This window comes from Ixodes scapularis, unplaced genomic scaffold (genome assembly GCF_016920785.2).
Source record: "Ixodes scapularis isolate PalLabHiFi unplaced genomic scaffold, ASM1692078v2 PGA_scaffold1__304_contigs__length_218370807, whole genome shotgun sequence".
NCBI classification, from domain to species: domain Eukaryota; kingdom Metazoa; phylum Arthropoda; class Arachnida; order Ixodida; family Ixodidae; genus Ixodes; species Ixodes scapularis.
This window is the reverse complement of record NW_024609846.1, coordinates 84,633,032-84,647,655: the sequence shown is the minus strand read 5'-3', so window position 1 is coordinate 84,647,655 and position 14,624 is coordinate 84,633,032. Positions and strand designations below refer to the sequence as shown.

The 14,624-nt window shown below is 48.1% G+C and overlaps 1 protein-coding gene across 1 annotated transcript; it reads left to right on the top strand.

Annotated features, from left to right (window-relative positions):
* Positions 1 to 8,074: 8,074 nt before the first annotated feature.
* LOC121835769 (probable ATP-dependent DNA helicase HFM1) lies at positions 8,075 to 13,204 on the top strand. Its single transcript, XM_042290255.1, has 6 exons — positions 8,075 to 8,105; positions 8,376 to 8,446; positions 10,327 to 10,478; positions 11,031 to 11,241; positions 12,751 to 12,831; positions 13,169 to 13,204. Exons 1-6 carry the CDS (start codon positions 8,075 to 8,077, stop codon positions 13,202 to 13,204), a joined length of 582 nt encoding a protein of 193 aa, XP_042146189.1.
* Positions 13,205 to 14,624: the final 1,420 nt, after the last annotated feature.

Genomic DNA, 14,624 nt, shown 5'->3' with positions numbered 1-14,624 from the left:
CTGAAAAACGAATATTTAGAACAACTTGCAAGTTTGAAGTTGATTTTCTAAAAAAACACCTTTTATCTCTTTCATTTTTTTTATTCACAGTTAGGTAATATATTAGTCTGTCAGGAACTGCCAACAGAAATTGCAATATATTGTTTGTATGGCCGCTATTAGGACTCGTATCTCGTGCTATGAGAGTTTTGAACGGTACTTGTAAGGTTTTATATTTAATTTTAGTATTTATCTCAATATCTGACCGTAAAAGCCCGTGAAGCAACAACATTTATCCTAACAATATTCATTTACTTGGCCCTGGGGTGATTTCCAAGGTGTGTGAGCTTCGCCCTATGTATTGACGGATAAGACCGACACGCGGGCTTGACGTCACGGAGCTGCGGCGGCGCTGCAATCGCGCCGGAGCCGGGGGGTGTGGGCAAAAGCGCGCACGTTTCGCATGAGCGTCATAGCATTTCAGCATGCCGCGAAGCTGTGTTGCCGTTAATTGCACCGAAAGGTACAAGAAAAGCACCGGAGTGAGTTTCCACAAGTTCCTGGCAGACTCTGAAAGGCATAGAAGATGGATAATATCCGTGGATCGAAAAGAATGGTCGCCTCGCGCGAACGACCGTTTGTTCGTCAAAAAGTTTCTTGAAGGCAAGTGCGGCTTCCATTTCCATCTCCGTCCCGAGGCTTGCTCATGTGCAGGAAAACCGTCGTCTGATCGAGACCACCCGGATTTTGTTCCTATGGTGTTCGTGCACAAAGCATCGGCCAAGCGCTCGTCCGAGGCTCGCTACGCCCGTGCTACCCAGCAGAAAGGGATCGGCGACAGAACGGCAGTGTTGTAGGCGTTACCGAAAGAAAGTGACGAAATACGTTACTCATTACTTGCAAATAAAAGGTACGCGTTACTGAGCTACGTTACCTAAAAATAAAAGGAACGCGTTACCGCTACCGAGAAAAAATAACGCACGTTACTTCTTCGTTACTTTTTTAAATTATGATTTAACACATTTTACGGTTTTGACGATACAGGTCCTATATCAAGAAACATTATGTTCATGCAGAAACTGAACATAATTACTTTATCTCTTTTTACGGTTTCACTTAAATACTCACGAGAAAAAACGCAAAGAAAAACATGGCTTCGCGCCTAAAACACGGAAAAATTGAAGTGTAATTTTTTTTTAAGACTTGGGAAGTAGTAATGAGTAACGTAATACGTTACTTGAAATAATAACGTAAGTAAGTTACCCGTTACTGTGTCGAAAACGTAACGAGGAGGTTACTACGTTACTGGAAAAAGTAACGCGTTATACCAACAACGCCGTTACTTGTAACCTGTTACCGCCAAGACTGGAGAGCGGACAAAGCGTTACTGCTTGTCATGCCTTGTGGTCATGAGGGTAGGGAAAATATCATACCTTGATTTGAAGACGCTGTGTGTATTTAATCAATTAATGAATACACACACTTCCGCAGACCCACAGTCTGCTGATCCCGCCGGCTGTGCGAAGCCGACTCGAAGTAATCGTAGGCCTCGCGAGACTTCTACGGCCGTGAACTGGCTTGGCGAAAAAACCAAATAAACAACGACGTGAGCCGTCGACTTCGGTGGCAGCAACTTTACATCGAAAGTCCAGCAGGCATTGTTTACGGCGTAGGGATCCTCGTAGGCAACGCCGTCCACGCACAGTTTGTTTCGATACCGCTGCCGTTCAGGCTCGGGCAGCGAGCTCAAATAGTCGGGCATAGCGTACGACATACGTTGTGAGGAAATACGACGCACAAATCAAGATACAAGCATCCCTACAACGTCAACAACGAGCGCACGCCATAGAACGCATGCAATGGCGAAAACTCGGAGAGCCGGGCTGCTTTTGCCCACATAGCTACCGCGCATGCGCGGCCTTCCGGCCGTGTTGGTAAACAGAGTCGCTCCGCGTGTCGGTCTATAACGTCTAGACTCCCGGACAAACTTAAGTCAAAAGGGAAAAGTCTAAGTAACCAGGAATGAATCACTGAAGATAGAAATGAAACCTAAACACATGACTAACACATTTGAATTCTTACACGCTACGAAATGTTCGTTATTTTACGAAAGAGTCCGTATGTGCGCAAAATAAACTGTAATTCCTAAGCGTCAGATACTAAATCGTACATATGTAAATGCACTAAATAACTGTTTGACATAAGAAAATATGACAATTACATATCAAGTTCGGTATTTCAAACTCAAATCCGAAAGCAAAAGGCCCCAGAGGAATTCTCTAACGATCTGCATTGCCCCGAATCGGGAGGAAGTAGGCGCTGTGCCCGCACTTGTTGATACGGACTACTAAACATTTTTTAAGTGCACTATTCTATATTTTATTCATGTTTATGGTTGGGTATTGAGATAACTGCTAACGATAACTAGAAAACCTTACATAGGCCAACATTCTGCTCAGCAGAGCGCCTGTGCGAAGTCCCGTTCAAAACGCTCATAGGACGAGATTCGAGTCTTAACGGCGGCCATACAAACAGTACATTACACTTTCTGCCGGTAGTTCCTGATAGACAACTATTTTACCTAACTGCGAATAAAACAAAAAAATAAAAGTTTTTTTTAGATTATCAACTCCAAACTTGCTAGTTTTTCGAAATATTCATTTTTCAGGCGCATGTTGCGAAATATATATTTAACGCAAAATATCTAGATTATACTCAAAAGAAAGAACTTAATCGGAGCTTTACGGTGATCTAAAGCTAATAAAATATGTTGATTAGGTCACACAGCACAGCTTGCTGAACTTCGTCAAATATCGTCGCAAAAAAACGTTTGACAATTAAAAAAAAAAAAAATAAAAAAATAAGGATTTTATGATCTAGACGGTTTATTAGCATAAAAAGGCATATCTCGAGAGTGTCCCCAAAAAGTTATGTTGTAGTAGCATAAAAAGTAGAGAAAAGGGATAAAGTGAAATATGGCACCCCCGATAAGGTGGAAAAGCGTCAGTTTCCAACTTGGCCGCTTCAACGGTCCACAACTTGAGAACGAAAAATCCGACAAATTCGCCGTTTGCGTCTTCTTTTATCATAGGAATTGCCCGAGAAGATGTATTTTTTTTTTTTTACAAAAATTAAAAATTCGACTCAAAATTTGTGTTTGAGTTGAGATGAAATCACCCGTATTTATTCCACCCTCTCCCTCGGGGGAAAAAAAAAAGCATGTGTATGTTGTTAAAAAAAAATATCGCTGTTGGAGCCCTAGGGAAAGTAGAATGCTTCTCTTTTCGCAAAGCCATGCCATTTGAGAATGAGCGCGTGTTCCCTACCGGTTCTCCCGCCAACAGAGAACTTTGCTTTCTCAGGTCTCAGGATCGTGGCGGCGAAATGCAGGGCGGCATCCCGGGCCCAGCGGCGAACAACCCTTGTGGCCTCAGGGCCGTCTCAGAGATACGTATCCTTTGGACGCGAGACGCAACGCGTGAAGGGATGTTCCCAGCACCCGAGTCCGAACAGGACACGTTTTTTTCAATCTCACAGCATTTGCTGTACCGGAGCAAGTGGAGGTTTTGTTTTGACTCCGGCCCGCTTTGAGGCGTTCTTTTGTTTTCCTCCTTTATTTTTTTCCTTTTTACGGAAAAAAAGGGGGGGGGGGAATGGGCGTACCAACCGGGGGCGAGGGCAAGGGGGGCGGTCGCCCCCCCCAGTTCTCAGAGTTGGGGGGCGGCAAGGTATGTGTTTTGCCCCCCCCCCCCCCCCCCCCCCCCTGAAACAGCCGCCACCGATAAACTCTGGCCGGCGGCGCCCGAGGGAGACCAGGGGCCATCGGCTTTCAGAACTCACACTCAAACTCACATTCAATGGTTTTCACAACTCACGATCACACTCACGGTCAAACTCACGCTCACGTGTTCGCAGGACTCGCACTCACACTCACAATGATGAGTTCTCAGTACTTACGATCACACTCGCGATCAGACTCACGCTTGTGAGTTCTCAGGACTCACACTCACACTCACACTCATGAGTTCACATAACTCATGATCACACTCGCACTCACACTCATGAATTCACATAACTCACGGTCACACTCACGCTCACACTCACAATTTTTCGAGACTCGCGGTCTCACTCACGATCACCTCAAATCTGACGGTGAGCGTGAGTGATTGTGAGTGATCGCTCTCATGAGTGAGAATGCCGAGGTATGCGAGGGGCACCGCCTTCTGGCCCTGGGCCGGGGGGGAGGGGGGGGGGTCTGGTTTGCCACTCCACTCAAAAACAAGTTGGTGCGCCACTGGGAGGGGGGGGGGGGTAGCTACTCTCCTCTTCCGTCCTTCGACAGATGCTTGGAGGGTGCTCATCATGAGGGTTCGGACAGTCACTCACCCGCTCTGCTGGCTGTCGTCAAAGCCTCGGCCGTTGTTTTAAGTGCCCAACCGCCCGAAAACAAGAAAAGGGAAGAGACGACAGCCAGGAGGTGAGGAGCAAAGCCGTCCTCCTTGCATGCTTCATGCAAGTTCATGTCCTCACTGAAAACCAGTGTTGTGTCCGTTACCGAAAAAAAGTAACGAAATAGCGTTACTCGTTAGATCGTTATAACGCGTTACCGAGATTTGTTACCTTCCTACAAACGTAAACAAGTACCGTTACCGTTGCTTTTGAGAACTAAGGAACGTTCCTTTTGCGTTAATTTAGATTTTAGTATTTGACATCGACAAGCCGCCGTTACAAACTTCGACAGTTACTTCCAACACCGCTAAAAATTTATGCGCCTGCAACAACAGCCACGTTCTTAAAAAAAAAAAAGAGAAAAACATTTTTTTTGCCTTTCACGGCATTTGCTAAGAGTGCAGCTGGACTTATGATTTTTTTTTTCTTTTAGAAGGGATTAGTAGCCCTCATCGGGCTTGAAGAGTCCTTGAAAAGAAAACTGGGAGCCTCAGGGTGTCAGCTGGCCTTTCGCTAAAAAGGCACGTGGTGAATAAGGTGGCCCGCAAGGGCCGCCACACCCTCTTCGTGTTCTTCGCGAAATTGTGGTTCGTCCTACCAGCTCCAGCTACGTTCGTGATTTGGGAGAAACACGCTCGTATTTCAATGTCGACGTCTGAAAGCGGAAGGATGTTTCGGAATTACTTTTAACTCAGAATGGGAGTCGCGCGACATAATTTTTTGCGCTATATTTTGTGTGATGTTTGTTTTGTGACGTGCTTATACTGCATAATCGCGCAACAAAAATCTTTCTTTTTTCTTGGGGGGAGGGGGGGGGGGCTTTAAAGGACTGTCTGTGAGCATGCCTGCGTGGCGCCCCACTCTCCCCCTCCAAATTGCTGTGCCTCCGCCTTGCGTAAAGTGATTATGTTTTGTGTATGTTTAGCATAGTACTGTACCTTGCCAAGACTCACTCATGTGTTTTGGCGAGGTATAAGGGGGCCATGGATGCCCATGACCACTGACTTACCTCACTCAGCCTTACCGGTCAGGCGGTGAGGTGAGGGTGAGTGAGCTCATAAGCCTCGAAAACTCATGAACTTGAGTTGAGTGAGCGGCGTGAGTTCCGTAAGCTCATGAGTTCGGTGAGTGTATGAGTTCGGTGAGTTCATATATTTGGTAAGTTCATAAGTTCGGTGAGGGGCGTGAGTTCGGTGAGTTCATGAGTTGGGTGAGGGGCGTGAGTTCAAGAGTTCATGATTTCGGTGAGGGTCGCGACTTCATGAGGTCGGTGAGTTCATGAGTTTGGCGAGGCATAAGGGGGCCATGGATTTGGTGAGGGCTCACGGAGTAACGTCGAGGAAGGGCAGGTCATGTGACTTCTCCGTACATTTCCGGAGAAATTGAGTCGACACTCGCTTCGCAATGGCGCTGTTAGCTCGTACAGTACGAGCCAAAGGTACGGGCGGTCCTCTACGAGAGATGGGAAAGGAGGAAAGGTGCCTATTGATTTATCTGCGCTCTTCGACTCCGGCTCGAGTCGCGCCGGCTTGGCGCGGTCTTTTGTCGCTGGTCGCTGCCTCGTGGCTCGATGATGAGAGAAGGGACAGTGGTTTTCCGCTCGCCTCGGCCGCTCTCGTGTCGACTGTGAGGCACCGATATACGCGCGGCGTTTTGTTGTTTCGCGAAGGAGGAAAACGGGCGCTACGCCGGCACGCCTGAAGGCAGACGTTGCTATTTCGGGTGCGCTCGTTTTATGCACGTTCGATACTTTTGAAGCCAATATAAAAATGTAAGTTTGCTGGGAACTGCCGCGATTCGCCTGTATACTTGTTTGTTCAAGCTGTAAGCTAAAGTTCTGTAAAAAAGAAAAAAAAAAGTACGCAAACGCCGGATTTGTTTGCAATTGTGTTCAAAGGCTGCTACATTTATTTGGTAGGATATAAAGGTTGCATTCAGAGATACGAAATAATATACAGTTTTTTTTACTTTCACCTATTTTTGGCGATAACAAATCGACGTATTTTCCTGCTATCCCACACACCGTTAGTCGCTCAAGAGGAGGCCATTGAGCATAGACGGAATACTGACTGCACCCGAAAACGTTTCGCGTGCCGGAGAAAGAATCTTCTTACTATAGCTACAATAGTATTAGGTATTACTATTAGTTATGATTCATACACCGGTGCACGTCCCCGTCGTTTACGAGGAGCGCTATTTGTCTTTTTAGCTACGATTTACATACGAGTAAATAACAGGGGGGGGGGGGGGAGTGGAGAGGGGTAAGATCCAAGTCCAAGTCATTATATATAGAGTATTTGGTATGCATGCATGCGCGTGCGTGCACGGAGGCAATCTTCCCCGCCCGAGGAAATTATGCGCCCCAAGGTTTCGTATCTAACAAAAAGAAATCTCGAAGTTTGGTTAAGTTGCATATCGCTCCCTTCCCCTCCTCAAATATAGCGTGGATATCCGAATTAGGCTGTCAATAGTTAGAAGTGAAGTAATACAAATATCGCAAGTAAAAGAAGGTGCGCCTACACCAGCAGCCCGTTTATATACTGAAATTAGTGAACATATAAAAAAATTAGCATCCATTAAAATCTAATAAATAATTTTAACAGAAAACGCAACTTTGTACATGTGGTTTGTAGATATTTGTATTCGACATATCGACCAGTTTGAACACAAACACACATCGTCTAGGAAACAAGAATGCCGTAACCATCTGACACCGATCACGATTTTATGTCAGGATCCATAAAGTATAACATTTTACGAGGCACAGGGTCGATCTAAATTAGAACGTTCCAGTTTTAATTGGTATGTGCGGTGCAACAAAAAACAAGAGACACGATTAAAAAAAAATCTATCAGGGTACGAACGCAGTTCTTCAATCGTTCCTTCTTCCAGAAAACAAAATACCCACCAGGCCGTTATTTTACGTGAAACAATTTTCGTGAACGACGATAAATATAAAGACAGACTGTTCCGAAATAGTTCTACTTGACAACGGATTGCCGAGCAAACCGTCCTACCATTAAGGAGAAGTTCGAAATGATCTATGGAGAAACAAATACACACCCACGGTGGTGCGTATTTGGAATAATTATAATTCCCACCTGGAATCAACAGCGATGCACACGCTCCCTCCATAGTTGCATGAAGTTGTCGCGAATGCTCGAAACAAACAGTGCCTTCTTCACAAGACTCGCGATGATGCGCCCTTGTATCCCAACGAAGTGCGCCTTCCTCAAGCACTCGGCCGGTGCGCCGAAGGATTCGAATCGAAACAAAAAAGACCAAACATTTGTTCACTTGACGATGTGACGGCTGGCGCAGTAGCGGCGGAAGACGGCATCGACCGTGGCAAAGTTGTAAAAGTCGCGTAACCCGCGCGCAACACGAGCGCCAGCGCCGCGGCTAAGGTGAGGGCGAGAACTACTGAGTGAGTGCGATCGGTGAGTGAGTGAGTTCATGAGTTTGATGAGGGGCGTGTGTGTGTGAATTTCGGGGAGGGGCGTGAGTTCATGAATTCAGTGAGTTCACAAATTCGGTGAGTTCATGAGTTGGTGAGTGACGATTTGAAGGTGAGTTTGCCCGTGAGGGTGAGTGAGTTTTAACTTCATTTTTTTGAGCTAGCTGCGAGTGGGTGAGTTGAATAAAAATGCCGACTTCTGGTGTTTTGACAGCGGGAAGTATAATCAGAGCCAGTGGACGTGTTCGATGGCTCCGCTGTAGATGAAACATTTAGCCAGTGCATAACGCATGAGTGGCACACGTCCGCACGCCGGTGCGATGCTCATCCAGATCGAAAAGGGCAAGGGTGGCGGTTAAACCCTGGAGCTCTGGGCTCTGCGGCGCAAGTTTTCGCTTCTTATGCTCTCACCTATGCGTACATACCTCCACGCGTGCATTCGGTGGGTCGCGCGCACCGAGAGAGTCTTTCCTTGACGGCGTGCCCCCAGCCCAGCGGTACCGGTGCTTCTTCGGCGGGTTTCCCTTCTTCAACCGCGTGCAATCGGCCGTGCTGGATGAGGTGAGAGGCAGCCGGCAGTGCCGGCAGTGCCGTTGCCCCAAGACCCTGCAGGACTGTACATTGCAGTGATCTCAAACTCATTTGAGTGTGGTAGCCGCCTAAACCGGAAAGGTCGATCGAGGGCCAGCGTAAGACGGACTGGGGGGAGGGTTCAAAATATTTAAAAGAGAAGAGACCTCGTGCTTTTCTGACGAGTTTTATTACAACACTCTGAACAAATACTTATCTTTTAACCCTCTGGAGTCACCTACCTATATTCTCGTTCTGGACAAGTGTGAGGGCTTCTCCGACAGGCCCATTTTTTCTTTGCGGCCAAGTCTTCCGACAATTTCAACTTGCGCCATCTCTTATCGGGTATGTATCGTGTATCGGGTATTTTATTTTTTGTACATCCATGTATATATATTTTTAAGGTGACAATCCGGAGCTTGTAGCTTTAACTTTAGCAGTCGCTCCTGCTGATCAAGAGTTCGCGCAGTCGAGATGCATCCTTCAATGAAGAGCTCGCGTTTGCATGAGTTCTTCATTGCAGCAGAGCAGAATTGTTGCAGCAGAGCTGGGAAGAATTAACAAAGCAGAATTGTTGTAGATGACAAAAAGCTGGCAGGCAAAAAATTAGGCGAACCAAAGAGCAAACGAACACCGATAAGTGTAAACTAAGTTATGTTGAAAGAGCAGAGCTACATTTCGGGGGAAAATGATTTGGCGACACAAGATCCCTATGGCGCATGCCATTTCTAGCGCTCGAGACATGGGATCTGAGACTCGTAGCCGGTTTCCTGCGGGCCGCGTCCCAGCAGGTCGCGGGCCGCGTGTTTGAGACCCCTGGTATATTGTGTGCCTAGATTTCAGAGTGTTTTTAACTGTTCGATGGGGGCCACGGTTGATGAGGCGCGTTTGCAGTACGGGCTGCGAGGAGCTGACAACGGCACGCGTGCAGTTTGATCGCAATCGCGGTCAAACTGCACGCAGTTTGATCGCGATTCCGATCAAACTGCGCTGGAGGCGTCCGCCACGAAGTCGCCGCTTGGCGAATCTCTCAGATGGCTCTTTTGGGCAAAAGGTTGTAAGGGAATTTTATTTTCAACCCAACTACGGCAGACATATCTATTATTCCCTGAAGGATTATACGGGACAATGATACGATATAAAAACAATGGTATTTATAACTTCATGAACGTATACCTTGTATTCCTCTAGCCTCAACACATTTAACCTTCGGAGCATTTTGAACGTCTGCCCTCCATAGTGAATAACAATAATAATCCTGTGAGTTGTAATAGGGTCGGACTCAGAGCATGCATCCGAAATAAATTTCACAGTTCCAGTAAAAACATTTTACACTTAAAATGAAAGGCAACGGAATGTTTTGCTATTGTGCCTATGCACCGCGCTCGCTTGACGTTGGGGAACGGGACAGCTGGAGCGGAGATGGAAAACTTTAAATCGTATCCAAATTAAATGTTTTTCGGATCACCTTGAAGTGCGCTAATTTAGCGTTTTTTCTTACGCCGAGAAAGTTTCCGGACATCATCGAATTTTCTACTAAAAGTTAAATTTATTAACAAAAAAGGCAATATTACCCAAAACTAATCAAGCACTTTATCATAGTGAAAGTTATTAGACTCCCTAAATAGGCCCTTTGGCAAAAAACAATATGATATCAACCTTTTTTTGTGTGTGTGTGGCATGCGTGCCTCTTGAAAAGAGGATCTGACTAGCGTTCCGTCTCGTATAGGGATTGCTGGATTCCACGTCTTAAGACGGAATTTTTTCTCTTATGCAACACACGACGCTATCCAGTGCTTATGGGCGAGGCGGAATAGCGCGTGAACAGACCGGCAAGTCATTCTGGATGCCAAAAGGGCTCTGGTGCACAGGTGCTGCACAGCGACCGTCCTCTGGTGGTGAGTGCTCCGACGGGCTCCGGCAAAACGGCCATCCTGGAACTGGCCCTGGTGCGACTGCTCATGCAGCGGCCGGCCTTAGACTTCAAAGCCCTGTACGGTGAGCGAGTGGGAACACAAGGAAGGTAGGCAATCTGCCCAATGAGCCAAAAAAAAAAAAATTAAGTGGTTGCAATTGCCTGATCGGGGATCGCCACACGGCAACGCACGCACGCATGCGTATGAGCAACCAGGTGTCTGGCATTAAATTGCAAGCGTTTGAGTCGCTCGTACCGCGGCGAATGAGGTTAGGGAGTTTTCGTCGATTGTTTCCGCTGTCCCACGATGTTCTCATGCGCGGTAGCGGAGTCTTCGTTTCGTAGAGCGTAACGGAGCTGGAGAAACGGTCTACGAAAACTCCCTATTAGAGAGTTTTCGTAGATTGTTTTCACTGCACCGCTGAGCTCTCCACAACGAAGACGCCGCTACTGCGCATGCGCGGCGCTAGCCTTGCCTGTAAAGTCCCGAATCTCGTAGCGGGTTACGGTGGACGTTGCGGCGTAGCGGAAACGATCCACGAAAACTCTCTATTGTTGCATTAACCGGTAAGAAAGCCGAAAGACCAATTAGGAAGCAGGAGGTGCGAAGCTAACAAGCCACACATTTCTTAAGTTGTCAGCAGAGGGCGTCCTTTTCAGAAGTTACGTAGAAAGTGGCAAAAGAGAGTACCAAGGCACAGCAGCTCCCTCCGGTGCAGTGGTTCCGCTGAAGGCCATCTGCCGGGAGCGCCTGGAGGACTGGAGCCGCAAGACGGCCTCGCTGGGTCTGCACTGCGCCGAGCTCACGGGCGACACGGACGAGGAGGACCGCAGCGTGCTGCAGGAGGCACACCTCATCCTCACCACGCCCGTGAGCTCTCCCCACCACAGTGAACGTGTACACATATTCGGCACGCAAGTTCGTCTGTTCTTTGCGCGCCTCGTGCCTTTGTTGACCCTCCAGGTGCTCCAGGTGCTTTTGTTTTCCCCGGACCTCAAGTAATGAGGCGCGCGCATGACTGCGCCGTCATCGCGCTATTTCTGCGCGTTGACCGCTGGTTGGCGTGCCCCTCATGTTCCGACGCGCCAAAGACACTTTTAACGCGACAGCGTTAAAAGTGTTATTGTAGTGAGTGCGCAGGCGAGCTGGTGGAAATTAACCATTCTGATGTTAGCCTGAGACTGAGGCAGGAAAAGAGGAAGTTTCAAAGTAGAAGAAAAAGGAACAGTCGAGGATACGTCTCTATTTTTTTTTTTTTTTAGAGACGTATCCTCGACTGTTCCTTTTTTTTCTACTTTGAAACTTCCTCTTTTCCTGCCTCAGTCTCAGGCTAACATCAAAATGGTTAAAAGTGTCTTTGGACACTTTTAAGTGAGCTCGTATTGCAGAAAAGCCGATGTCGATGGCGTGACGCGAAAGTTCTGATTTGTTGATAGGGTAATGATGTCACAGCCAAATGATCTTTCGCGGGAATTTCAAACAACCGACAACGCTCATGTGAAACGTGACGTCATGCTGGAATGAAAGTGATTCAGAAATGACATATGTAAGGCAAAGTAAAGGTCGCAAGCATGTCTCAAATACTTTAACTTAAAAAGTAATTCATTCGCTTTAAATATAACAATTAAATAATTTTGGGCGGGATTCGAGCGCACGACCCTTCGGTTGCGAGCCAGTCACGCTGACTGGGCCGCGCAAAACACGCTTGTCGCGTTCCGCTCTTAAAGGCGACGCTTAAGCGTCCTCCAAGATTTTGGAACACTTGCTTTCCGCGCACACGCGGGCCTGAAGGAGTTATCGTTCGTAAACACTCGCACTGAAGACAAGCTGTGACACCCCGTATTTACGGCGATTGCTCAAGAACGATGCCTAGTCAGTAGAGAAAGCATAGTCACGTCATGTATACCATGTAACGTCATCGTGCCACGTGTCGTTGTGTCGCGGCGTATTTGACGTCACATGAGTGTGATGTGATGTGACGTAATGTCACATGACGTCCCAGTGTCACGTGACATCACGTCATCTGACGCGGTGTCACGTGACGCGATCTTGCGTCAATTAAAAATCAATTCAGGTTGTCTCGCTAAATTTAGCGGAGAAATTTCTCCGCCAAATTTAGCTGCTTTCGAACGGACGCTCACGATCTCACAATTTGCTGGTCCTAGAAATAATAATGCATTAAAAAAAAAACAAAAAAAAAAAAACATGGGGCTTTTCCCCTGCGCTCCTGCACACCATGTAATCCCGCGAGACGTCGGTGTTACGTCTTTCTCGACCCCAATGTCATCGGCATAATTCCCGAAGTCCGAGAACCCTGCCACATGTTCACACGTTGGTGAAGTCTGGCCAGGCGATGGACGCGCGAGGGTCTCGCTGCAGGAGAAATGGGACAGCGCGACGAGGCGATGGAAGGACAGCCCGGGACTGCTCGAGTCGCTCGCCCTACTGCTCATCGACGAGGTGAGTGGGTGGATATCGCACAGAGGCCGCGCCACTCGCGTGGAACAACGTCCGACGCACACTTGCCGCCATCGACGGCAGCCATAGGAGGTGGAGCTCTGGAAGCCTCAGTCCCCCTTTACGCTGTCATTTGGCTGCATGCCTCATTTCTCGTCTCACCCCGGCAAAAACACAGAAAGACGACTTTACGAATTTGTTCAAGGACGTGTTGTTAAGCACTGAAACTTGGATGGGAAGAGTTAGGACAGTAAGAGAAGGGGACGCTTTCTATCCCACTTTTTGTTTTTACTTCTCCTACTCCTTTATATTTTTTCCACTCCAATCTCATGTTTTACAGTTACGTTCAATATACATCAGCTCGGCTTCACTTTGAGTAACTTTGAGTAGCTCGCGCATCTTCCTAGAGAGAACGCTTAGCGTTGTTGAGGGGCACTCAAGGTCAAAGACGAATCTAATGGTGAATTCCACTCGTAGATCTGGAGCGCTTTCCAAAATCCGCGAGGGAGGCAAAATTTCGCTCCGTGGGACCCGCTCCGTATCGACGAGGGGAAGATAAACTTGCATTTTTGGAGCGACCTCCCCCACACCCCTCCCCACCCCTTCTCCTTCCGCCGTTCAAAATGGCCGCTGCTCGAACTTGACCAGCCCACCAACGCCTCAGCCGGCTGATCTTTCCGACGAGCAGTGACGACTGTCACTGCTTAGCTGCAGAAGTAACACGCGACACAGGCCGGGCGGAATTATACGTACCACGGCGCCCATGTCACAAATAGCGAAGACGTCCGCGTTCGGCACCGTCACATACCTTTCGGCCGCCTCGAAGCGGCGGGGCACGGACAGCGATTGCCAGCGGTGGAGTTCAGATTGCTAGTACGACTTTAATAAACACAGAGGTAGCAAACCATCACTTGCGCGGTCGTTGCCTAACCACTTCTTGCTTTATTTCACGGGAAAACGCCGATGGAATGCAGTGTAAAAAGGTAAACAATCACTGGCTGCAGAATGAATAGGCCTAACCTTCCGTCTGCCTCAGGCTTTTCTGTCGTTCTTCCTCGGTGATCACAGATGTCAGCGCTTACGATTTGCCACGCTCCACATTCCCGGCTTTTTATCCCTGATCTACGCGAGGTAGAAGCGTTCGAGCCGTCACAGTCCAGAGTAAACAACCGACGCACCCGAACAGATCCAACTCCACGACCCGACGGTGCGGCGTGGCCCGACCGGCCCGCCGATCTCTCCAACCTCGCCGCGCATGCGCACCGCCGATTTAGACGGAAATCACGTGGGCCGCTCTGTCAATTTCTGGAGAGATCTGTGAAATCCCGCAGAGCAAGTTCGGCGGAGTTTGGGGCGCTCCGTTGAGCGGGCGCTGCCAGAGATCTACGAGCGGAAGATGACCAACTTGAGCCAGATCTGCGAGCGGAATATGCGCGCTCCAAATGGAGCGCTTTTGGAGCGCTCGAGATCTGCGAGCGGAATTCACCATTAGTGAGGGATAGGAACGGCGGAAAACGTGCTTAGGGGATTCATGACAGCTTGGGTTATGAGGTTTTAGCAAGCTTTTTGACGCCATCGTGTGACCCTCCAGTGGTCACAAACGAGCTTGCTGATCAGCAGCATCCGGTGCTGCGGTATATTAGATACTGTTGCCAGTTGAAAAGTTAAAACATCGGCGTTTGAGGTCGCCTGAGGTCGCTGAGGCGAGGTGCTACAGACATGCGTCGGGCGAATGCGAACAACTTTGAGGCCAGATATGATGTCGGCATTTTAGATCGATATCATCCACTCACAGC

Coding starts and splice junctions, on each gene's coding strand:
- LOC121835769 (XM_042290255.1), top strand. CDS start 8,075: ATGCCGACTTCTGGTGTTTTGACAGCGGGAA. Junction 11,242..12,750: donor ACCTCATCCTCACCACGCCC/GTGAGCTCTCCC, acceptor GTCTCGCTGCAG/GAGAAATGGGACAGCGCGAC. Junction 12,832..13,168: donor CCCTACTGCTCATCGACGAG/GTGAGTGGGTGG, acceptor CATGTTTTACAG/TTACGTTCAATATACATCAG.